Here is a 25,650-nt window from a genome sequence, read left to right on the forward strand (position 1 = left end):
TCCAAGGAACTCTCATGTCTTTTAATAGAGAATAGTATCTAGACACCAAGTTCTGGGCTGAGAAGGTGCTTATTGTTATGGGTGTCATTTATTTCTTGGCTCTTTCTTTATTGTTAGAGCTAGGAATTTTTTTTTAATCATAAGTTCATATTGATATTTCCAATTAAAACCAAAGTTAGAAGGATTTTATTAACCTTCATTGATTTTATATTTGTATCATTTTTCTGTTACATTGAAAACCTTGGTTCCTAATAATATCATATTTTATTTGCTTTATCCTGCACTATGTATTGAACAGTTTCAAAATTACAATACAAATATGATTAATAGTAAAGTAGTGAGTGAAATTTAAGATAGCTTTGCCATTGTCCTTGAATGTAGAATTTATCTCTACCAAGGATTTCTGCTTCTGGTAATAAGGGGCTAGCTTATATTGGGCTAATCCTCTTTTTGATAACAGTTATTAATCTGAGGTAAAAATATTCAAAATACCTACTTGATAGAACTAGAAAATGACCCAAAGCATATAAAACTAGAGAGGAATCGATCCTTGAAGGAATGGGACTATACTTGGCGACATTTACATTAAACAGCTCTTTGTGAGGGGCCACACAACTGTAATTCAAGCAGAGAGCCCCAGTTTTACTGGCTTGAGGATGGATGTCAGGGAGCCCTAATATTTGCAGATAAATAATCATCTAAATCCTTGGTCAAACCTGAATACACATGTGCAGCAGAAACTTCAGGGAGCTTGGCAGAAATTTCAGCTGTTGCTCACCACAGGGGAGCAACATTAATCATTAGAAAACTGAGTGATTATATTAATATCAAACAAAATAGGTTGCAGAACCTGAAATATTGAGAGATAATTCATAAGGATTAAAAAATAAGGTCACTTTATCAAGGAGACATAACAGTCCTAGATGTGTATGTAAGTAATAAATAGAGCTACAGAATACTTGAAGCAAAAACTGACTGAACTGAAAGAAGAAATGGACAAATCTACAATGGTAGTTGGAGGTTACAACATTTCTTTCAATAATTGATAGAACAAAGAGCTAGAAAGTCAGTAAGGATAGAGAAGACTTAAACAACACTATTAACCAACTTTACCTAATTGGTATTTATAGAACGGTCTGCCCCACAAGAGCAGAGTCCATGTTCTCTTAAAGAACATGTGGAATATTCAGCATGACCATATAGTGGACCATAAAGCAATGTCAGTAAGTTTAAAAGAACTGATATCATGCAGAGCATGTTCTCTGACCCACCAGAATTAAATTAAAAATCACTAACAGAAAGATACATGGAAAACCCCAGGTATTTGGAGATTAGATTATTCAAACGCAGTAATCTGTTACTGCCTTAAAAAAAAACACCCAACTTGATGGCGAAAACAACAACAATTTATTATCTCTCACTATTCTGAGTGTTGACTTTGCATTTCTTTTGCAGGTTTTGCCCAAGATTACTCAAGGAGATGCATTCAGCTAGAGGGTCTGCCTAGAGGGCTGGGCCTTTTTTCCATATGGTCTTTCATCCTCAAATAGGCTAACCTGGGCTGCCTCGGGTGGTGGAAGCACATTCCAAGAAGTCAAGTCCTTATACCACTTATCAAACCTCTGCTTGCATCAAATTGGCATATGTCCCATTGGCCAAAAGAAATCACATGAACAAACCCAGAATCAATGTGAGAGAGGACTACATGGACACCAGGAGGCATGATTCATTGGGGATAGCAATTTACCACAATTGATAGGACTTTGGTTAAATCATTTTTCTCATCTATAAAACAGACTTTATGGGGCCAGCCTGGTGGCGCAGTGGTTAAGTGCACACGTTCCGCTTTGGCGGTTTGGGGTTCGCCAGTTCAGATCCCGGGTGCGGACCTGGCATGGCTTGGCACGCCATGCTGTGGTGGGCGTCCCACATATAAAGTAGAGGAAGATGGGCACTGATGTTAGCTCAGGGCCAGTCTAATATAATCAAGTAGTATCTGGAATGCCATCAGATTACAGAGAGCTATGCTGTGCAAAATTTTAATCAGTTGGCAAATCATCAAAATTCATTTGAAAACACTGGAAAATTCTGCTTTTAAGCAGTTGTTAAAATATAAATAGTTGGAATGCTAAAGGAAAGATAGCAATATTTATTCTGGAACTGCAATCTAAAAATTGAAGTTTGCAAATACCGTGCTCATCAGTTGTTTGGTAAAGTACTGACAAAAATAAATCTTATGAAAACTAGATTACTTGTTTTTGAGAAAATAGAATATGCTAATATCTCTCCAACTCTCTTCCTCTCTCTCTTTTCTTTGTTTCTCTGTTTCAGCAGTTAAATGACTTACATTTATGATTTCCAGAAAAGGATTTGTTGGCTCACTCTTTTTTTTTTTTAACATTTCATTGCCTGTATTAGTTTAAAATGCCTTCTAGAATGGTGCTGAGATAACTGGATGTCCACATGCAAAAAATGAAGTTGGACTCCTACCTCATACTGTATACAAAAATTAACTCAAAATGATCAAAACACCTAAATGTAACAGCTAAAGTAAAACTCTTACAAGAAACCAAAGGGATAAATCTTGGTGACCTTGGATTAATTTCTTAGATATGACAACAAAAGCCCAAGCAACAGTAGAAAAAAATAGATAAATTGGACTTCATCAAAATTAAAAATGCTTGTGCTTCAAAAGACACTATTAAGAAAATGAAAGACAACCAGCAAGATATGAAAAAATATTTGCAAATCTTGTACCTGATAAGGGACTTTTATCTAGAATATATAAAAACTCTTAAAAAGAACAATAAAAAGACAACCCAATTTAAAAATGGGCCAAGGATCTGAATAGACATTTCTCCAAAGAAGATATACAAATGATGAATAAGCACGTGAAAAGATGCTTGTCATCATTAGACATCAGGGAAATACAAATCAAAACCACAGTGAGATACCACTTAACACCCACTAGGTTGGCTAGAATCAAAAAGACATTCACAAGTGTTGACTAGGATGTGAAGATATGGTAACCCTTATACTCTGCCAGTGGGATTGTCAAATGGGACAGCTGCTTTGGAAAACAGTCGAGCATTTCCCCAAATGGTTAAACATAGCATTATTTTATGACCCAGCAATTCCAGTGCTGGATATACACCCAAGAGAAATGAAAATGCGTGTCTACACAAAAACTTATACACTAATGTTACAGCAACATAATTCATATTAGCTGAAAAGTTGAACCAACCCAAATGTCTGTCTATCAGCTGACAAATGGATAAATGAAATGTGGTGTATCCATACAGTAGAATGTTATCTGGCCATAAAGAGGAATGATATACTGATCATGTTACAACATAAATGAACCTTGAAAACATTGTGCTAAGTGAAACAAGCAGTCACGAAGACCACATATTGTATGATTCTATTTGTATTAAATGTTCAGAATAGGTAAATCTATAGATAGAGAAAGTAGATTAGTGGTTGTGTGAGGCTTCAGAGAATAAGGGATATGGGAGCAGTAGCTAAACGATATGGGGTTTCTTTTGGAGGTGGTTAAAATGTTCTAAAATTGACGGTGGTGATAGTTGCATATGTCTGTGAATGAATATAATATCAACCATTGAATTATACATTTTAAATGGTTGAATTTTATGGTATGTGAACTTTATCTCAATAAAGTTGTTATAAAAAAAGAAATTTTTAGAAAAATAAGTAGACTTTTGCAATACTGTTTACCAAATGGTATACCTCCAAGCCAGAAACTCAAATTACTTTATATGAAGATCTATATGATACCCAAAACCCTGAAATATACTTTAAAATGATTAAAATGGTGAATTTTATGTAATATGAGTTCTCAATTTTTTTAATCTATATGCTTAAAAAATCATAAATTCAGCAGTGAGAGCTCAGTGAAACAAGTCAGAGCTGAGATCCTTTTTGATACCAACTCCCCCAGCAGAGAATCCAGAGAGTGATCCAAATTGCATACCAGAAGAGCTCAGTGAGCACACTTATTTGTCCAAGAGTCCCAGAGAAGGCCGTCAAGTGAGGGTCCTCAAAGTTATCTCATTGGAACCTTCAAATGTTGAAGGAGGAGACCACCACTCTAATATGTGGAACAATGAAGTTCAATTTACTACTTTCTAAACAAAAGAGAATGGTACTTACAAAATACAACCTCTCTGAACAAAGCAGAACTAATATATAGGATTTTGAGAAGTGTGGATTTCTGGGATTGGCAGATTTTCAAAACTGGGAATATTTTAAAGATTGGCTCGCTTTTAGCTGTGGTGTACAGAGATTGGTGGACTGTCAGAAGCAGGAGTGGAAGCGGGACTACTGATGACTGCTGGAGTGAGGCTGTGGTTGATTGGCTGCCTTGCAGAAACATGGGCTGTCACTGATTGGCTGCCTTGCAGAAGCATGGCTGTCACTGATTAGCTACCTTGCAGAAGCATGGGGCTGTCACTGATTGGCTGCCTTGTAGAGGCGTGGCTATTGGAGCAAAGCAGCTACTGTTTGATTGGGACCCGGTTAAACTGGTTCTGTGGTTACTTGCTGATGGCTTGGAACAAGAGCCAAACAACAGGCGGTCTTTCCCTTTTCTTGAACTTGGAGAATAGGAGCTTTTTATTCTTAACCTCTACTATTTCTGACAGCTATATCATAATTTAATTTAAAATCTTTACTCACTGGGCAGTGAGGAGTTACGGTAGTTTTTAACCAGGAGAGTGAGGAGATCATTTGCAGACTTGTAAAAGATGGATTATAGAGGAGAAGAAAAAGTCCAGGAGGTGGTTACAAGGCTATTGAAAATACTAGATTTTAGGATGTTCTGAGGCATAGCTTTATTAAGAGGAAAAGAAGGCAGACTTTATGGCGCATTAATATCTTCCTCTTCCTAAATTATATTTGTCAAGCTTGTCAAGATGTAAGTGTGCCGTTTGCCTTCGTCAGCAGGCCCTCATTCCTGTTCCTTTGTTCCTTCCCCTCCCCACTTTCTCTCTCTCCAAGTGAAAAGTTAACATCTGTGCCAAAGAAGAATTGCTAGTGAATGTCAAGATTGTTCTAATTAATAAATGAGGAGGGCCAGCCCGTGGCCGAGTGGTTAAGTTCATGCACTCTGCTTCGGCAGCCCAGGGTTTCACGGGTTCCGATCCTGGGCGCAGATCTGGCACCACTCATCAAGCCATGCTGAGGCAGCATCCCACATAGCACAACTAAATGGACCCACAACTAAAAACATATACATCTATGTACTGGGGGGCTTTGGGGAGAAGAAGGAAAAGAGAAATCCTTTAAAAAAATTAATTAATTTTTAAAATGAGGAATAATTTAAACAATCAATTTGAGAAAAAAAATGCCTTGATTTCTGACCATTTTCTTGGTTTTCTTAGATAATTAAGTTGAAAGCTGAAGCCCGGCTGGACCTGCTAAAGCAGATTGGTGTTTCTGTGGACACGTGGCTAAAGAGTGCAATGAACCAAGTAATGGAAGAACTGGAAAATGAGCGGTGGGCCCGCCTTCCTGCAGTGACCAATAATGGCACTTTACACTCGGTAAGGTGTCTCTTCTTGGATATGATGGGCTGACTTTTACTGAAGGGTGCTATTCTCTTACTATGTAGGCAAACTTGATAGACAAAATTTAAAAGCAAAAATCATGGATCTTGCTACTGGATTGGGTTTTTCTTTCTTTAGCCTATCACTAATTGAGTCAAACTTAGTACAGAAAAAAAATAGTGCTTTTTTTTTTTTATGTGCAGTGAAGAATGTATTACCACTAGTTGGCTTATCAGTGCTGATTTGCCAAACTCATTATCCCTATTCATGAAGTAGATATGCGTCTTGTCTGGAAGTAGCAGAATAAAAATTATAATTTAATATTTCTGAAGTTCTCAGAGGTCTTCTCTAGTGTAAATGAAAATTAACATCCAGAGAGTTGTAAACGATCTTAAAGAAGGGAAAGGAACACTCTTACTCTGTGACTTAGTCTGTTCAGTTCACAAGGGCTTTCACACTCTGCTCACAGTATCTTTCCTCAGGGAGACAGTGCAGGTATGGTCTTACAAACAAAGCCAGAACTCAAGCTTAAGTTTTCTTACTTCAAGTCCAGGGCTCTTTCCACTCTGATGTCATCCAGTTCAACCTTGATTTTTCATGTTGGAGATCTGAGTACCAGAAAAGCTCGGTGATTTGCCTGATATTACATAGATGGATCTGTGATGCCTAGCTGGTCAGACTAGAGTAATTCCTGCTGCTACCTCCCCACCCATTACTCTCTCTCATCCTTTTTCCTATGGCATTTATTAGAATCTATACTTTTCTTCTTTGGGTTTTTTTATTGTCTATCTTCCTCTCTGGAATCTCATTTCCATGTCTGCCTGGTTCACTGCTCTACACAGCAAAGTGCCTGGTGCATAATAGGTACTTAATAAATACCTGTCGAAGTAATGGATGGATGGATGGATGGATAGATAGAATAGTGGCAAACTAAAAGCTAAAACCCTATAATCTCCCAACTTCCCACTATATCCATAGTACCTCTTCAGTTCTTGTGCCCTGCAGATAAAAGGCATCCTTGCTAGAGAAATGGACCAAAATTTAAGCACATTCCTGGAAATTTTGTCAGTTTTTTCAGCTAGCATTATGATTTCCTAATGGGAATACACTTGCACATTTAGAAAGGATTATGTATGGGTTGCACTTTAAGGAAAAACAATCTGGGGGCCAGCCTGGTGGTGCAGCAGTTAAGTTTGCACGTTCCACTTCGGCAGCCGGGGGTTCACTGGTTCGGATCCCGGGTGTGGACATGGCAGCACTTGGCAAGCCATGCTGTGGCAGGCATCCCACATATAAAGTGGAGGAAGATGGGCACAGATGTTAGCTCAAGGCCAGTCTTCCTCAGCAAAAAGAAGAGGATTGGCAGCAGATGTTAGCTCAAGGCTAATCTTCCTCAAAAAAAGAAAACAGTCTATTGAAGGTTTGTTTTTATTTCACTGTTAATGGGTAATTCAACTGGAGAAAATAAGCACACATCACCCCCTTGACTTTGGGGATAGAAGAGACTTGCCCTGTCTTCAATACAAGAAAATTACTCTGTGTCATGGAATATCTCTTCCTATTGCATCTTTTAAAAATCACAATTCCCATCTTCTTCAGGTTATTCTGTTATACAGAATTTATGTTAACAGCAAATTCCAGGCACAAACTTGGCTTTTGGCTTCTTCAGCAGCTCTGATGACAACCAGTCAAACCCATGATTTTCCTTGGACTGGCACCTTTTCTAACTAAATCAGCTGGGCAGGCACTTATTGCCTGACTGTGTACCTACTTCCTGGGAAATCAGAGATGAACAAGACTTGGTCTCTCTCCTCAAAGAGCTTACCAGCTAGTAGAACAGACAACTTTATAGATCTTCGTGATACATGGCAGTGCATGACTGGACAGCTGTGTGGCAAACTCAGAATTGTTTGCTCCTGACGCATCGACGCACCTTGGGAAAAGTCACTTCTCTCTGGGTTTCAGGGAGAAAGTTAGGTTAAATAATTCTAAGATCTCCTCCAACTCCAAAATCTCATGATTTTGTGAAATGCTATCAAAAGAGCTCAATATCAGCTAGAAAAAATAGGAAAGAAGTTTGCTCCCCGAAGGAAATGTCATTTGAGATAGTCCTTGAAGAATTTTAATGGGAGATAAAGGGCTTCTGAGTATGAAGGAAGGAAGCAAGGAAGATGTGGCCAGTACCGTGTGTGGCAGTGAGACGTGCAGTCTGGTAGTAAGGGTTGAATAAACTGGGTATTTGTGAGAACTGTCCAAAGATGTCAGCTCAGCTGGAAACATGTCACATCCTCTGTTAAGGCAGCATTTGCAGTCCCGTCTCATTCTCTTCCCTCTTGTCAGTCTTACGGAGCCTGTGTTTTCCCACTTTCAGCTGAGGGATATATTTTGGGGAAGCTCTACTAACAATATAAATAAAGGAGACATGTAGGCACAAAAAGCTTAATGAAGTCCCAATATTTATTTAACCTGCTTTTAAATGGCAGCGCTGAAATAATCTAGGAGGAGTTGTATCTCTTCACAGTGACAGCTGGCTGGCTAGGAGCATGAAGCAGAAATACACATTCTGGGACCAAATTATTTCTTCCAGTATAGATGCCAACAAAAACGTTAGTCATCAAGTTTAGAATTCCCTTCCATCTAGAAATATGGTTAATACTACCGTTAGACTTTAACAATGTAAAGTGCCTTATAGAAGATAAATGTTTTTAAAATATTTAGTCTATTTACCTTATAAAATAAGAAAGGAGCTATACTTACTTGGTTGTTAATTCTTTGCCTTCTGTATTATGCTGTGGTACAGAATATAGGATTGGGAATAAAAACAATCACAGAAAATAGCAACATTTCTTGAAAAGGAGAGCAGTCTACTGATATATAGTTATCCAGTTGATGGTTAACCAGAGCCTACACACAGCTTTCTATGATTGGGTTCCTGCCTGTGACCCAGACAGCCTTTCTGTCACTCATCCCTCCCTTCTCTTATTTTTCTGCCATCTCTTACTCAAAAACCCACACCCAGTTTACAACCTAATTTTGAAATTATATTAATTTTAAAATTAAAAAGCTATGTAACTAGATTACAAAAAATTTAGAAAGTACAATAGAAATGACCAGTAGCTCCATCCTTATAACACCACTGTTAGCAACTTGATGTATTTCCTTGCACTTTCTATTATTCTTTTTTTAACATATTTATCGTTCATAGAGTTAATTTTGTATATTTTTCCATCTAACATTCCATATTGCTGGGTGTTCTTCATAATCATCCTTTTCGTGTGTATATAATATTCCATCAGGAAGTTGTGCCATAATTCACTTAACTATTCCCTTATAGGTTCAATATTTAGATTGCCTCCAGATATTCTAAATAATACTCTGAAAAACATATGTGTACATATCTGTTTTCCATACTTGGGAGTTTTTCTATAATACTGATTTTTAGAAGTGGAATTACCGGCTCAAAAAATCTATAGTCCTTTGTTTGAGATTGGTTTATTTCTGTTCTTTCTCTTCTTTTTTCCCTAAGATTTTCAAACTATAGCTGACAGTGTTTCCATGACTTCCTTGTCTTCAGCCACTTCCCCCAACTACTATACAAAGGCATCCTGCCATCTGCTTTGTTGTGCAACCTCCCTGAGAGCACGAGCATTTTGCAGAGTTGCATAGCGATAAATTCTGACTCCACTCATTATGAAGACTTTGCTGAATAATGTGTTTGAAAAGCTAGGAGAGTAAATATTTTTAACCTTCAGAATGGTAGTTTGGTTCCTGTCTGCCTCAGGAATGTCTAATAGTCCTTGTGGTTAAATGGGCTTTGGTTTTGAAACATGAAAATTTATTTGTTGGTTTAAGTTAATCCCAAAGAAAGGAAACAGTGGATTTTTATAATGAGATAAACGTGAACTGTAGAAAATAAAAGAACACAACTGCAAAAATCTTCAGTCACTTTCATATTTAGGGTATTTCCAAATGAGCAGTGGTCTTTTTACTGGACTAAACCCCATACTCAAAATGCCACACTTTTAATGAAACTGACATTTCAGATTCCCAGTCAGATGAGTTTAATTCAGTTCAGTAAGCATGGACTGAGCCTGCATTGCTCGTGAGACCCTCTCCCACGTGCTGGGAGATACCAAGCTGAGTATGTCTCTTGAGTTTGTGGCCACAGATTGAGAGAACCAGTCTCACTGATGGCCAAGACCAAAGCTGGGCATTGAAAATATGTAGAGATTTTCACTTCTAAGAGAAGTATCTCCAGCTGTGTGGTATCCTTTGACTTTCTGCATAGCCATAATAACAAGTGCCTGACACAGATCCTTATACATAGTACATTTTCAAAAATTTAATCTGAACCTCAGGATAAGCAGTTTACTCCAGTTCTACAAGTAAGCTTAAAATACTACTAAAAGGAAGGAGATCACATTGATAAAGCATCTATTATGTACCAGCTACTACGTCAGGCACAGTCATACATTTCAGTTAATGATCACAACGATCCTGAATGTATTTACAGACAAGGAGATGGACTTGGAAGAATTAACTCTCTCACCCAAGGTCACACAGCTAGTAAGTGGAGAGAGCTAGGATTTGAACCCACATGTGTAAGCCCTGCTCTTCAGCAAACTCTCTTACTCTGTGGATGACCCTTCATTCCTCTAACTTTTATCATGATTCATTTTAATCGCTGAGCATTCCTTTCTTCCTTCTTTTTTTCTTAGCATCTGTTGAATCCTCATTGAATGTCATATTTTCAGTGTAATTACAGTCATGCATCGCTTAACAACAGGGACATTTCTGAGAAATGCGTCATTAGGTGATTTCATCATTGTGCGAACATCATAGAGTGTACTTACACAAACCAAGATGATATAGCCTACCACACACCTAGGTTATATGGTATTAATCTTATGGGACCACTGTTGTATATGCAGTTGGTTATTGACTGAAACATCGTTAGATAGCACACGACTGTAATGGTCTTGTAGTATCTGTAAGTACTACGTGACCAGTGGTCATTAACATTCCCAAACTTTATTGATATTTTTTAACAGCTTTACTGAGGTATAATTGACATATGATAGACTGCACGTTTAGATCTGATTCATTGTGACATATGTATACGCCAGTGAAACTCACACCACAATTAAGATGAGAAACATATCCATCACCCCCAAAAATTTCCTCATGCTCCTTTGTAATCCCTCGTTCCTGCCCCTCAATCAACCACTGATCTGCTTTCTGTCGCTGTAAATTAGTTTTCGTTTCCTAGAATTTTGCATAAACAGAACCATACAATATGTACTCTTTTTGTCTCGTCTTTCACTCAGCATGATTATTTTGAGGATCATCCGTGTTGTTGCATGTGTCAATAGTTCATTTCTTTTAAATACTGAGTAGTAGTCCATTGAATGGCTGTACCAGTTTATCCATTCGCCTGATGATGGGCATTTGGGTTGTTTTGGACTATTACAAGTAAAACTCCTAGGAACATGCTTTTCGGCTGGTTCATATAGAGAGTATGTTTACCAGTATAAGAAACTGCCAAATTATTTCCCAAAGTGGTTGTACCATTTCACATTTCCATCAGTAGCACACTAGTATTCCAGTTGTTCCACAGCCTTGCCAGCACTATCTGTATGGTCAGTCTTTTTAGTTTTAGACATTCTAATACACGTGTAATGCTGTATCATTGTAGTTTTAATCTACGTTTCCCTAATAATGTTGAACATCTTTTCATTCTATTGATCTTGCACATCCTTTGTCAGACTAACTCTTTCAGTTTTTTTTGTAAATTCGGTTTTTTAATTTCGATTTCCAATTGTTCATTGCTGGTATATAGAAATAAATAGATTTTTGTACACTGATCTTGCATCCTGCGACCTTGCTAAACTCATTTATTAGTTGTACTAGTTTTTTTGTAGATTTTCTATATAGACATGTCACCTACATGTAGGACAGTTTAACTTCTTCCTTTCCAATTCAGATGCCTTTTGTTTCCTTCTCTGCTTCCTTTTGTCCTCTTACTATAACAACTAGACTCTCCAGTACCATGCTGAATAGAAGTGTGAGGGCTGGCTGGCAGATGCCCTTGCCTTGTTCCCAAACTTAGGCAGAAAGGTGCCTGTCTTTCACCATTAAGTATCACGGTAACAGTAGGGTTTTTGTAGGTGCCCTTGATCATACTGAGGAAGTTTTCTCTATTTCTCTTTAGATTGCTGATGGGAATGGATGTTGGATCTTGTCAAATCTTTTTCTTTTTTTTTAAAGGAAGTTGGGCCTTTTTTTTAAAGATTTTATTTTTCCTTTTTTCTCCCCAAAGCCCCCTGGTACATAGTTGTGTATTTTTAGTTGTGGGTCCTTCCAGTTGTGGCATATGTGATGCCGCCTCAGCATGGCCTGATGAGCGGTGCCATGTCCGCGCCCAGGATCTGAACCAGCAGAACCCTGGGCCACCGAACTGGAGCGTGCGAACTTAACCACTCTGCCACGGGGCTGGCCCCTATTTTTCTTTTTAAGTCTGTTAATATGGAGAATTGCACTGGTGATTTTTCAAATGTTAAACTAACTTCATATTCCTGAAAAACTCCACCTGGATCATGATATATCATCCTTTTTATATATTGGTTGGAATTGATTTGTTAAAATGTTGATAGGCATTTTTGTATCTCTGTTCATGGCAGACACTAATCTACAATTTTCTTGTAATATTTTTGTCTGGATTTGGTATATTGCTTCTCTCAGAATAATTTGACAAGTATCTCCTCCCTTTCTACACAGTTTTCTGGAAGCTTGTGTAGAATTGTGTAGACTTTTTTCTTCCTTAAATGTTTGGTAGAATCTGCCAGAGCAGGCGCTGGCCCAGTGGTGCAGCGGTTAAGTTTACACGTTCCACTTTGGCAGCCCAGGGTTCACCGGTTCGGATCCTGGGTGCGCACCTATACACTGCTTGTCAAGCCGTGCTATGGTAGGCGTCCCACATATAAAGTAGAGGAAGATGGGCACAGATGTTAGCTCAGGGCCAGTCTTCCTCAGCAAAAAGCGGAGGATTGGCAGCAGATGTTAGCTCAGGGCTAATCTTCCTCAAAAAAAAAAAATTTTACCAGAGCAGTTATCTGAGCCTGGAGTTTTCTTTGTGGGAGTTTTGAAACAACAAACTCAATTTCTTTAGTGTTTATAGGGTTATTCAAGTTATTCTTCATGAGTTGACTTTGATCATTTGTGTCTCCTAACGAATTTGTCTATTCCATCTAAGCTGCCAGCTTTATTGACATGAAGTTGTTCATAATATGCCTTTATTATCCTTTGAGTACCTCGCAAATCTGTAGTGACATCACCTCTCTCATTCCTGATATTGGTTATATCTCCTTTCTTTTTTCCTGATCATTCTATTAGAGGCTTATCAATTTGATGGATCATCACAAAGAACAAGCTTCTGATTTCATTGATTTTTTTTCCCCTGTTGTTTTTGTATTTTATCGACTACTGCTCTGGTTTTTATTATTTCCTTCCTTCTGATTAATTTGGATTTAATTTTCTCTTTTTTAATTTCTTAAGGTAGAAGCCGAAGTCGTTGGTTTAAGACTTTCCTTCTTTTCCAATATAAGCATTTGGTACTAAATATTTCTCTCTAAATATTGCATTAGCTCCATTGCACAAATTCTGATACATTGTGTTACCATTTTTATTCAGTTCAAAATATTTTCTAATTTGCCTTTTAATTTTTTCTTTGATTCCTGTGTTGTTTAGAAGTGTTATTGAGTTTCCAACTATTTGGGGATTTTACAGGTATATTTCTATTTTTGACTTCTAATTTATTTCCAGTGTGGTCAAATAACATACTTGAATTCTTTTAAATTTACTGAGACTTGCTTTATTTTGTGGTAAGTGTTCCTTATGTACTGTTGTCAGGTGTTATATTCTAACAACGTCAATTAAGTCAAGTTGGTTCATAGCGGCTGTTCATTTCTTCTATATCCTTACTGATTTCTGAGTTCTTACCTGATGCCCTCTACCTTATGAGGTTTTCACTCTGTCAAGAGGAAACAGGAAGTCTTCCCAGACCTGTGTGAGTGCTGAGGATCATTCCCTCTCATCCTTTGAGTGGTTCTGTCCCTAGCTTCAGGTAGTTCTTCACATACATGTGCTGATCAGTACTCAGCAGGAGACTTGGGGGACCCTCTGCAGATTTCCAGAGTTCTCTCTATGTATCTCTTTCTGCTGCAATACCCTGCCCTTTGAACTCTAGCCACTTTGGCCTTCCTAAATTCCCAGATCCATATCCTCAATTCAGGGAGACCACCGTCCTCTGCCTGGGTTCTCTTCCCCTGGAAACTTGTCTCAGGGGAAACTGTCTCAGCCTGGAAACTTTCTTCCAACACGAAGTTGGAGAAATTGCTTGTTTCCCATCAGTGAAGGATCACTGTCTTTCATTGCATCATGTCCAGTGTCTTAAAAACTCTTCTTTCGGGGCCGGCCCATGGCCAAGTGGTTAAGTTTGTGCACTCCGCTTTGGTGGCCCAGGGTTTCGCTGATTTGGATCCTGGGCGTGGACATGGCACCACTCGTCAGGCCATGCTGAGGCGGCGTCCTACATGCCACAACTAGAAGGACCCACAACTAAAATATACAACTATGTACTGAGGGGTTTTGGGGAGAAAAAGAAGGGGAAAAATCTGTTCTTTCATCTATTTTGAGCAGTTTGTTAGTTATTTCTGGAAGGAACTTGTGTCTGGTCCCTGATACTCCATACTTCCTGGAAGCAGAAATCCACTTTGCTGATATTTTCAACTTCATCTTTTATAACTACTTGGGTTGTATTTGAAATGATGTTCACTCTCATCAGATCTCTGTCTAGATGGAATTCAGAGGTTCTGCTAGTCAGTTATAAGGAGCTGCCTTCCTCTGTTTTGGATATCACCAGATTCTTTATCTAGATTCTCTTTTCCTCATAAAAACAACAAAAGTAATGATTTATTAATGTATCAAGCATGTGTTAGGCGTTTAAATATATTACCTCATTTAATCCTTATGATAACCCTGTGAAGAGGTGATTATAAAGATGAGGTTGTTGAATTTGAGAATTTAAAAATTTGCCCACCGTCACACAACAAGTCATGGCATAGTCAGCGTTCAGACCCAAGTCGATCAGACCCAAGGACCCACTGCATTCCAGTTCATGACAGCACCATAAAGTCGGTGAAGCCCTTCGAGGTTGTTTTGCTGAGTACAAGAAGACAGCTACTAAAACCAACTCAAAAATATTCTTCTTATCTGCCCTGGCAGTAAGAGTAAGCATTTTATAACATCTAAAAAAGGAAAAATATTAGTACAGCTAGAAAGAATAGTTTTGATTGAAGTTCTGTCAAGTGACAGGAAGTAAAAGGGATCAGAGAGCAGTTGTTGAGAAACAGAGGAAGAATGTGATTTTAGAAATGCTGGGTCAAGAAAACATTGTAACAATTAAGTTACAGGGGGTGAAAGAGGAAAAAGGAAGAAATTATTCTGAGATGACATATTTGGAAAGCTGCTAGAAGACTGCAAAAGCATATGGCAGTGACCCCTATTGCTGTGACAGCAACCTTTCATTCCTTTCCTTGAGAATCAAAAAATGAACTCAAAATAAAGGAGAAAGAAAGGAATGTTTAGTATCAACCAGCGTTGCCAAGATGAAACGTTTTGGATTGATTCCTAGTGGCAAAGTACAGTATATGTTAACATTCCTTATATATTTTTGGAAACATGTTCTACCCATATTGGCTTTAATTTTAGTTTTTATGGATGTATGGGTGTTTTGTTTTCTTGTAATGCTAACAGTTTTTTTAAGTGTCATAACCTTTACTAGAATATAAAAGCAATGTCTTCCAAGTAAACAGTCATGCGTCACTTAACAGGGCTGTTTTCTGAGAAAGGCATCCTTAGGTGATTTCGTCATTGTGTAAACATCATAGAGTGTACTTAGAAAACCTAGATGGCATAGCCTACTATACATCTAGGCTATATGGCACTAATCTTAAGGGACCACTGCCATATATGTGGTCTGTCGTTGACCAAAATGTCGTTAAGCAGCACATGACTGTATACGAATATGTTTAAAGTAAGTTTTATGGCAATTTCTAGTATGTGATCCTTTTATATGACACAATGCCCTGTTGGAAAACAATAGAATCATAAGCCTGAGATGATTTGAAAGGTCAAGATTTGAGTCTATTTTGTCATTGACCTGACTGACATGGATGAATTATTTGTAAGATGAGACACATTACCCCACTCAGCTGTGGAGAATGTTTAATAATAATTATAAATGAGAATATTACAGGGGCTTTGAAATGGAAGCAATAAATTTGACAGGAAATATTTGCTATTTGTTCTTTTGAAACACCCCCCCACACACACACAGTTCTCTAGATTTTATTTAGGGAAATAGCAGTTAAAAGAAGAGTCGATTTTAAAACGTTAGTGATAATTACTCAAGGGAAATCATTTTAATTCATTAAAAAGTAGAACTTAGGGGCCAGCCCTGTGGCCGAGTGGTTAAGTTCATGCACTCCACTTGGGCAGCCCAGGGTTTCACTGGTTCGGATCCTGGGCGTGGACATGGCATCTCTTGTCAGGCCACACTGAGGCCGCGTCCCACATGCCAAAACTAGAAGGACCCACAACTAAAATTTACAACTATGTACTGGGGGGATTTGGGGAGAAAAAAGCAGGGGGAAAAAAAGGTAGAACTTAATACTATAGGCAGCCTCTACTATTTGACTCACTGAATCCCGGGAAATCTCTGACCTTCTCCAGTCGCCTCTTCCATATCCACAGGCCCCTGTGCACTTAGCATTTAATTGTGGTAGTTTCCACTCTGGACATGACCTTCTACAAAGCAGGCACAGTGTCCTGCGTTTTGTATCTAAGAGCCTAGCAAAGTGTTCAACATACGGTAGGTATTTGGTATTTAAATTAATCGTGCTACTGTGAGGCCCAATTCTGACTGTCTGTTCCTTGTATCCTTAATGTGTAAACATTGGTGCCTTTGTATGTTTGAACATAGAAAGAAGTAGCCAAATAAGTGCTCTTATATAGCTAGAAACAGAAATCTCTGAGCCTATTTTGTTTCTTCTTTATTGGATTTTTAGTTTAAAAAGTAAAACCTAGCTTATTTTAATAGTTCAGGTAGTACAGAGGTATGTAAAAAGCAAGTCAGTGATCTCCTCTGTTCTCCAGGCTTTATCTTTCTTTTTCTGCCTCCTCCTGTCAGATATTTATGCTCGTATAAATACTCAACACCATTTTAATTAATATATGCCTTTTAACTATGGAGAGTAATATACATTGAAATTGGGTTAAAAAATTATTTTCCTTGGGGCTGGCCCCGTGGCCGAGTGGTTAAGTTCGCGCGCTCCGCTGCAGGCGGCCCAGTGTTTCGTTAGTTCGAATCCTGGGCGCGGACATGGCACTGCTCATCAGACCACGCTGAGGCAGCGTCCCACATGCCACAACTAGAAGAACCCACAACGAAGAATACACAACTATGTACCGGGGGGCTTTGGGGAGAAAAAGGAAAAAATAAAATCTTTTTTAAAAAAAAAAAAATTATTTTCCTTGTCCTACATTTCAAAAAGGACTGTACTCTTCTTTGTGACAAAATATATGTAACATAAAATCTACCATTTAAACCATTTTTAACTATACAGTTCAGTGGCATTAAGTCCATTCACATTGTTGTGCAACCATCACCACCATCCATCTCCAGAACTCCTTCCATCTTGCAAAAGTAAAACTCTGTACCCATTGAACAATCGCTCCCCAATCCTTAACCCCTAATCCCTGACAACCAACATTGCACTGTCTCCATGAACGTGACTGCTTAGGGACCTCATAAAAGTTGAATCACACGGTATTTATCTTTTTGTGACTGGATTATTTCACTTAACATTAATGTCCTCAAGGTTCACCCAGATTGTAGCATGTGTCGGAATCTATTTCCTTTTTAAGGCTGAATAATACTCTATTGTATGTGTATACCACATTTTGTTCATCCATTCCTCTGTCAGCAGACACTCAGGTTGTTCCTACCATTTGGCTGTTGTGAATAAGGCTGCTATGAACACTGGTGTACTAATATCTGTTCCTGCCCCATCTTTCAGTTCTTCTGGGTATATACCTGGAATTGGAATCACTGGATCATATGGAATTCTATGTTAAATTTTTTGAGGAACCGCCGTACCGGTTTCCACAGTGACTGCACCATTTTACGTTCCTACCACCAGCACACGAGTGTTCCATCTTCTCCACATCCTCACCAACACTCGTTATTTCCTGGTTTTTTGATAATAGCCATTCTAATGAGTATCTCGTTGTGGTTTTGATTTGCATTTCCCTACTGATGGTGATGTTGAACATCATTTCATATGCTTATTGGCCATTTGTATATCTTCTCTGGAGAAATATTTTGCCTATTTTTGAATTGGGTTTTTTGTTATTGTTGCATTTTAGGCATTCTTTATATATTCTGAATATTAATCCCTTATCAGATACATGATTTGCAAATATTTTATCCCATTCTGTGGATTGTCTTTTCACTCTGTTGTCCTTTGATGCACAAAAGTTTTTAATTTGATGAAGTCCAGTTTATCTATTCTTTTATTGCCTATACTTTTGGTGTCATACCCGAGAAATCATTGCCAAATCCAATGTCATAAACTTTTCCCTGATGTTTTCTTCTAAGAGTTTTATAATTTTAGCTCTTATGTTTAGGTCTTCAATCCATTTGAGCTAATTTTTATAAGATAAAGGCCTAACTTCACGCTTTTATATGTAGATATCCAGTTTTCCCAGTACCATTTATTGAAAAGACTGTCCTTTCCCTGTTGAATGGTCTTGGGGCCTTTATCGAAAATCATTTAACCATATAACGAGAGTTTGTTTGTGGACTTTCTGTTCCCTAACTCATTTTTATTAGGTGTTATTTATCTGTAGTACAGACACATCATAGTTTGTTCAAACTTCCTCAGTTGATGGACGTACAGGTTGTGTCCAGGCTTTTGCCACTACCAGCAATGTTACAGTAAACATCCTAGAATTATAGTCTTACGTCCTGGTGCTTTTATTTCTCCATTCTGGATTCACAGAAGTGTAATTGCTAGATCAAGTGGTATGTTTAGTTTTTAATTTCAGTAGGCGGTTTTTTTTTTATAAAGGATGTATCAATTTACGTTTCTCCCTGCCGTAGATGAGAGCCTGTTTCTCCACATCCTTGGTAGCATTTAGAAATCTGTTTAATGTTTCCCAATATGATCAGTTTAAAATGGTAAGAGGTGTTTATTATTCAGTATTTAACAGTGAAAAGTGAAAGGATAGTAATATTTCTTATATATTAGAAAAACATTTTACTCTTGGTTTTAAAAAGAAAAATATCTCTGTCCTTTCATGACATGAAAAATGCAAGTGCAGTTGAATAAGTAAATTAACATTTTGAAACAATCAGATTTTAAGTGTGTTTTTCTGCTTTCAACCATGTTCTTAGTAAGCAAGCTAGTCAAAGGCTTCTAATTTTTCCTAGCTGAATGCAGACACCGAAAGAGAAGAAGGAGAAGAGTTTGAAGACAACATGGATGTTTTTGATGACAGCAGTTCCAGCCCTTCTGGCACCTTAAGAAATTATCCACTCACCTGCAAAGTTGTTTATTCCTACAAGGTTTGTATTTCTCTAACATATTGCTCATATTAAATTGTGAAACTCTGAAGATACACGTAACTGTATCAACTCAGCCTCTCAGACTGGGCTTAACATAAAATCGATGTCTAGTTAGTATTAGAGGCAACGTAACATAATGATGAAGGGTCTAGGCTCTAGCGTCAGAATCAGACTGTCTGGGTTAAAATCCTGTCTCTGCCACTTAGGAGCTATCTGACCACACTGCTCCCTTAGTCTCTGTGAGCCTCAGTTTTCTTACTTATGGGGATAATATTATTGAGCTAGTTTGAAGATTAAATGAGATAACACTTCTATAGCAAAGCACTTACAGTGCCTGGCATCCTGTACATTTTCAGTAAATAGAACTTTTACCCTTATCAGTTGCCTGCTTGCCTTAAGATCCTCCATTAGGATGACCTTTAAAACTGATATTGCAAGAAAATTGTTTTACAGAGCAGTTTTTTTAAACTTTACCTTTCCTAATATTAATATAACCACCTCTTATTTCCATGTTAAGCAGGGACCTGGATAAATAGATGGCAGCATTCCCAAACCTGATTTGGTATAATAGTTCTTAATCTCTCTCGCCCTTACCCTGCTTTCACAATAACTTTTTACTCATGTGAAGTAAACTGAGTTTTAATTCCCTGGTTCCTCTCTTTGTCTCAGTCCACTCAGCCAGTCCATCAGCCAGTCCTATTGAGTCCACCTCCAAACATATTCTGAATCCACTCGCTTTTCACCAGCTTGGTCTAGGCCATTGCTTTGACTACTGTAAAGGAAAAGGCTATAATTGGTATCCCTTCTTCATACTTGCCTTCCAACAGTCCATTTTCCACTCTGCAGCCAGAATTATCTTTAACACGTAAAGGAGATAATTTTATTGCCCTGCCTAAAACCCTTCATAAGCTTTCCATCGCACAGGGAAAAACATTTGCTAGAGTCTATAATGTGCAGATTGATCTGGCCCCTGCCAGTCTCCCTAGCTTCATGTCAGACCATTCCGCCACCCACTGTCTACACAGTAGCCCATCTGGCTGCCTTTCAGTCTCAGAAGCACCAGGCTTTTTCCTGACTTGACAGCTTTGCACTTCCTGCTCCCTCCACCTAGAACTGTCTTTTCCTAAATCTTGGTTAGCTGCCCACTGCTCTTCATTGAGGCTCAACTCAAATAGCACCTCCTCAGGTCTCCCTGACTGACTCGTCAGTCACTACTCTGTCCCACTGCCCTTTTGCCCTCTTTGTTTTTTTTTTTTTTTTTTTTTTACTATATAGCACTTATCACCAGTCAAATTTAATCTTACTTGTTTTTGTATTTCTTTGTCTGACTCCACACTAAAGGTCCATGAAGGCAGAATCCTTGTCTGTGTGTCTTCAGCACCTAGGGCAGTACCTGGCACATAGAAGGTCCTCAGGAAATAATTGTGGGCTGAATAAATGAATGATATGAGGAAGCTATGAAGAGATGAATCCTCCTCTGGCTCCCATGCTGGTGGAGACCCAGTGCTTAAGGGACCACAACAGAGGAAGGGTCTGGAGAGACCTTCAGTCATACATGGGACAGCCTCACTCCCCCAGCACCATCCCTGGAGAGCCAAAAGTTGGCGGTATTTACTCCTCAATGTCAGTGATTCCCAGACTTTTTTCAGTTTAACATCTTTTCATTATATATTTAAATTAATAATACTTCCTGTTTTCTAAAAGGGGAAGAATTTTTTTTTTCACTGTAAACTCTTTTGATAGTCCTTTGAAAATTTGAAGTTACCTTTGAGATACTTGGAAAGATCTTAGAGAGTATTATAAAACTAGGGTTGAGAATGTTTCCCTATCTCACTTCTATGTATTCTATTTACTTTGAAGTTTCAGAATTAAGATTTAAGGTCCTTAGGGGCTGGACCCATGGCCTAGTGGCTAAGTTCGGTGCACTCCACTTCAGCACCTGAGGCTCAGTGCCCGGGCTCAGACCTCCACCACTTGTTGGCAGCCATGGTGTGGCAGTGACCCACAAACGGAATAGAGGAAGATTGGCACAGATGTTAGCTCAGGGAAAATCTTCCTCAAGTGAAAAGGAAGATTGGCAACAGGTATTAATTCAGGGCGAATACTCCTCAGCAAAAAAAAAAAAAAGTTAAAGTCCTTAAATGGAGAGGGTCCTACATGTCTGAGTGGCTATAAACAGCTCGCATTCATCCAGCACTCCCTTTATCGGCATTTTGCAAGCCTATCCCTATATAAACCAGCCTATAAAAATCTATTTAATGCATTAATCATTAAACAAACACTTATGGAGTGCCCAATATGTGGTAAGTTTTGAGGGTACGAGATTGACTGGGACGCAGTCCCTGCCTTCCAGGAATGGGTAGTCTAGGGGAATGAATATTAAACTGAAGAATGGAATATGTGTCAATGACTAACTAGAAAACAGAGTAGAGGTAAAACTGCTAATTCTTCCTGTGAGGGTTGGGAGAAGCTTTACAGATGAGGCACCACTTAAATTAGGTCAATAAGATCTTTCTAGAGACAGAAGGTAGGGAAGGGAAAGAGCCTTCTAAGCCAAGAGAGCAGCAGATCCAGAGACAGAGCGATGAGATAATGGAGTGTTCAGGAAATGTTGAAGTCAGTGGCGCATGAGCATCGAGTGTGGGGAACAGAGCAGCAGGAAGTAAAGGTGTTTGCTGTCAGACAGTAAAGAGCCGTGTAGACCAGACTGAGGTTTGGCTTTTGTCCTGGCTGGGAGCAGCCACCGATGTCCTAAAGTCAGATTAGGCTTTTAAGGTGACCCTGGTGGTGGTATAGCTAGTCTAGAGGATAGATTAGAATAGAGGGAGACTGACTAAGCCTGGTAGTGATTCCTCTAGTCCAGACCAGCAAAGAAGGCCCAGATTAATCTGGGAAGAAGAAAGAAAAGCTGTATTTTAGGATGCGATTCAAAAAGCCTTAAAACAGCTCATAACTTGACCCTTCTAGCATCTGTCCTAATGAAATGACCAACAATATAGAAAAACGTTTTGGAAACAGTGTTCTTTCATCATAGCACTACTTTATAATAGCTTAAACTTGGCAATCCAATAAGGGAATACTTAAATAAATTAACCATTCATGTAATGTAACCATAATATATAATATAACCATAGAATGTAATATTATCAAGATAATTGAAAATTACATCAGTGAAAGTTTTTTATGTAAGAAGAAATGCTATGTTATGTCAAAAAAAAACCTAATTGTATGTACCTTAAAATCTCAATTATGCATATTTTCCAGCTTTTCTACAATGAACATGTACTTTTATAATCAGAAAAAAGCATATTGTTTTAAAATAAAACAGGAAATTTGGAGAGATGGTGGTGGGAATCGAGGGCATGGCTGCCTGTGGAGTTCTGGCTGTCACTGGAGATTAGGACTTCAGGAGGCACTGTGAGACCTTGTGTGTATTTAATGACCATTTACTGACCACTTACTGTTGTTACTTGGGGTGAGAAGAATTACGTTCCCTGCCTTAAGTAAGTTATTCCAGTAGAAAGCCCACAAGGGCAAGCAACTAAGTAGTTGCCATGGTGGTCAGTGTTAGAGGGATGCACAAAGCCTTATAAGAACAGGAGGAGGATGAAGCAACCAGCTCACTGTGGGTGTCTGGGAAAACCTAGGATCTATGCTTCAAATCATGAGTAATATTGTTAGCTACAATTTATAAAGTACTGTGTGCCTGGTACCCTATATATATGTTTGTAATCCCTTTGATCACCCTATAAGGAAGATATTATCAACCGACCATTAACTCAACAAATATTATTTGAGCACCTTCCATGTAGTGTGCTGTGTTCTTTTCTAGGCTCGAGGATATAGCACTGAATAACACAGACAAAAATCTCTGCCCTCACAGAGCTTACATTCTTATAGGAATAAAAAGGAAAACTGAGGCTCGGAGAGGTCTTATGGTCACTTGCCTATAGAAACAGACTGAAGCTGGACTTGAACCCATAGTAATCTAAATCCATTCACCTGATGGAAAGAGGGAGCAGGCCCGCTGGAAAGAAGGAATAGCCTGGGCAAGGAAGAGCATGGTGTGTTTGAGAGAATTTGGCATAGTGTGCTGGGGCCAAAGCATCAAGAGACCATGGGGCCAAACTCTGTAGGATCTTGACTGCCATAACAAAGGACTTGACCTTGTCAAGTGGAAGAATTGGTCACGGCTTGGGGATGGTATGATCCAGCTAGTGTCTGCTTATATAACGATGTGGGACAACTTGTGGGGACCCCCATGACTTTTTTTACAAGGGCAGCAATATATTTAAATGTGTTCTTATCCCTCCTGCTTTGCTCTCATACACATTGAAGTCTGGTTGCGTTGATACTTTTTAAGTCTTGCCATGGAATTAGGAAAAACGTCTTTGTTATATAGGTGCCTTTTGCTGGTGTATTCAAGGCATAGTATAGTTTCAGATTAGCAAAGAAATTCCACTGGAAAAGTATCAAGAATCAATGCACTTTTTTTCCTCATATTTTGAGATCAGAGGTAATTTACTTAAAATTCTGGTCTTGGAGTATATCTGTGATTGATCAGCCATTTTCAGTACTATTTTTCCATCTCAAACAGCTATGGCAACGTGCAGAATCTGGGTTTGATGAAATGTTGTAATGCACACGAAATGGAAAATGAATCTTAGGAAAGTGACCCATTTTCTTGCCTTATTTTTGCTTGTGTAACTTGGCGATGTTTTACACTTTGAGACTGTGAGATTTGAAAAACTTACATGGTCTTAGATGATAGTTTTCACTGATCTTGGGACTTGGGGGATGGTTTTAAGACTGTTCACTAGAGAGCCTGAAGATGCCAGCAGGCCTCTCCCTGGTACACGTGACAGGCAGGTCTCTTCAGGAAACAAAGCCACGGGGTCTCTCTCTCCAATCCGTCTGTGGATTGAGACACAGCAAACTCTGAGAGTTTGCTCTAGGATTCCACAGTCTCAAGGGCAGTATGTGAGTCGCTGGTCCTAGTGGACTCCTGCTGTCAGAAATACTAAAACCATCACAGTTAGCGGCTTGTGCAGAAGCACCCAAGTGGATCAGCCCAGTGTCCAGTTAAGTTGGAGCATAATAAATCCAAACTTTGACCGATCTCAGTCATTTCCTTTCCTACAACTTTCTTCTCTTGGCCACTGTTTAACAATGATTCCAGATCAATTCTAGGCGCTGCTCAAGCTCTCATCCAATCCATCTACATAGTTCTTTGCATTTTCACAACATGTCCCTCCATGATGGCCCTCTGGGGCAGTTCTAATTCAGTGATTTCTCCTTCGCCTCTGCTTCCCAAATCATCATGGTTCTGTGCTTATTCATCCCACATTGACTCCCCCATCCTCCTAAGAATGGCAGGATTGTCATTTTGAAGAAATGGAGGCATCAAGAAGTTGAATAACTTACCTATAGATGCATAAGCTGGAGCTGGAACCCAGGCCCTGTACTTCCAGCAGAGTGCTGTGTTCACTGGACCTGATTACCTCTTGAGGATTCCGTTTCTCCAGTTTTCGTTGTGGCTTTATTTTGTTTAGTTTTTTAAAGTAAAACTTCACCTCATTTTGATAGTTTTACAACACTTAAATTTTTTATGTTCAGTACGTTTTTCAAAATCATTTCAATATTTTGATCCCCAGTTTTTGTTATGATCAGCGCACATCTGCTCTTTATCTAACCTTTTTAATTTTGTCCATGACCATCCTACATTGCAGGCTTCTCAACCAGATGAGTTGACCATTGAGGAGCATGAGGTGTTAGAAGTGATTGAAGATGGAGATATGGAAGACTGGGTAAAGGTATATTCCTTTGCTCATATCGCCCCCTCTTGTGACATTTTTAGGAGTTTGTTTTGGTTCTTGTTATGCCCTGTCTAGATTGTGTGTGCAAACCTGTTTTGTCACATGTCTTTTACTCAGGCTCGAAATAAAGTTGGCCAAGTGGGTTACGTGCCAGAAAAGTACCTCCAGTTTCCCACCTCGAACAGTCTGCTGAGCATGCTGCAGTCCTTGGCTGCCTTGGACAGTCGGTCACACACATCCAGCAATTCCACGGAGGCCGAACTCGTTTCAGGCAGCCTCAACGGAGATGCCAGTGGTAAAGACTGAAACAAGGCACTCTTTATTTGATCACAATTGGCCTAGATTGTATTACCCTGGAGTCAGCCTTCAGTAGGTTAAAAGGCACAAGTTTATTCCTATTCTGTAGCATTTTCCTTTGTTTAGTCACATCTGTTTTGTACTGTAGAAGCCTGAAGGTCATCTTCAGTGAGTAATGAAATTACAGCTTTCCTCTTATTCTGTATGATGTTCTTTTAGTTGTCACCTGAGCATAGGGGTGGTTGCAAAAGTACCCTGGCTGTTAATGTTCCTACTGTATTTCTCT

At 38.8% G+C, this 25,650-nt stretch overlaps 1 protein-coding gene across 9 annotated transcripts in view; it reads left to right on the forward strand.

Annotated features, from left to right (window-relative positions):
* The window catches only part of FCHSD2 (FCH and double SH3 domains 2), a 280,728-nt gene that overhangs the window by 249,216 nt on the left and 5,862 nt on the right, over positions 1-25,650 (forward strand). For all 9 annotated transcript variants that reach the window (XM_070274437.1, XM_070274441.1, XM_023645793.2 and 6 more), the window contains 4 exons: positions 5,400-5,561; positions 19,117-19,251; positions 24,981-25,064; positions 25,185-25,362. In XM_070274437.1, coding sequence (XP_070130538.1) covers positions 5,400-5,561; positions 19,117-19,251; positions 24,981-25,064; positions 25,185-25,362 — 559 coding nt within the window. The remainder of the gene's footprint in view (positions 1-5,399; positions 5,562-19,116; positions 19,252-24,980; positions 25,065-25,184; positions 25,363-25,650) is intronic.

The sequence above is a fragment of the Equus caballus genome, chromosome 7 (assembly GCF_041296265.1).
Source record: "Equus caballus isolate H_3958 breed thoroughbred chromosome 7, TB-T2T, whole genome shotgun sequence".
Lineage (NCBI taxonomy): Eukaryota > Metazoa > Chordata > Mammalia > Perissodactyla > Equidae > Equus > Equus caballus.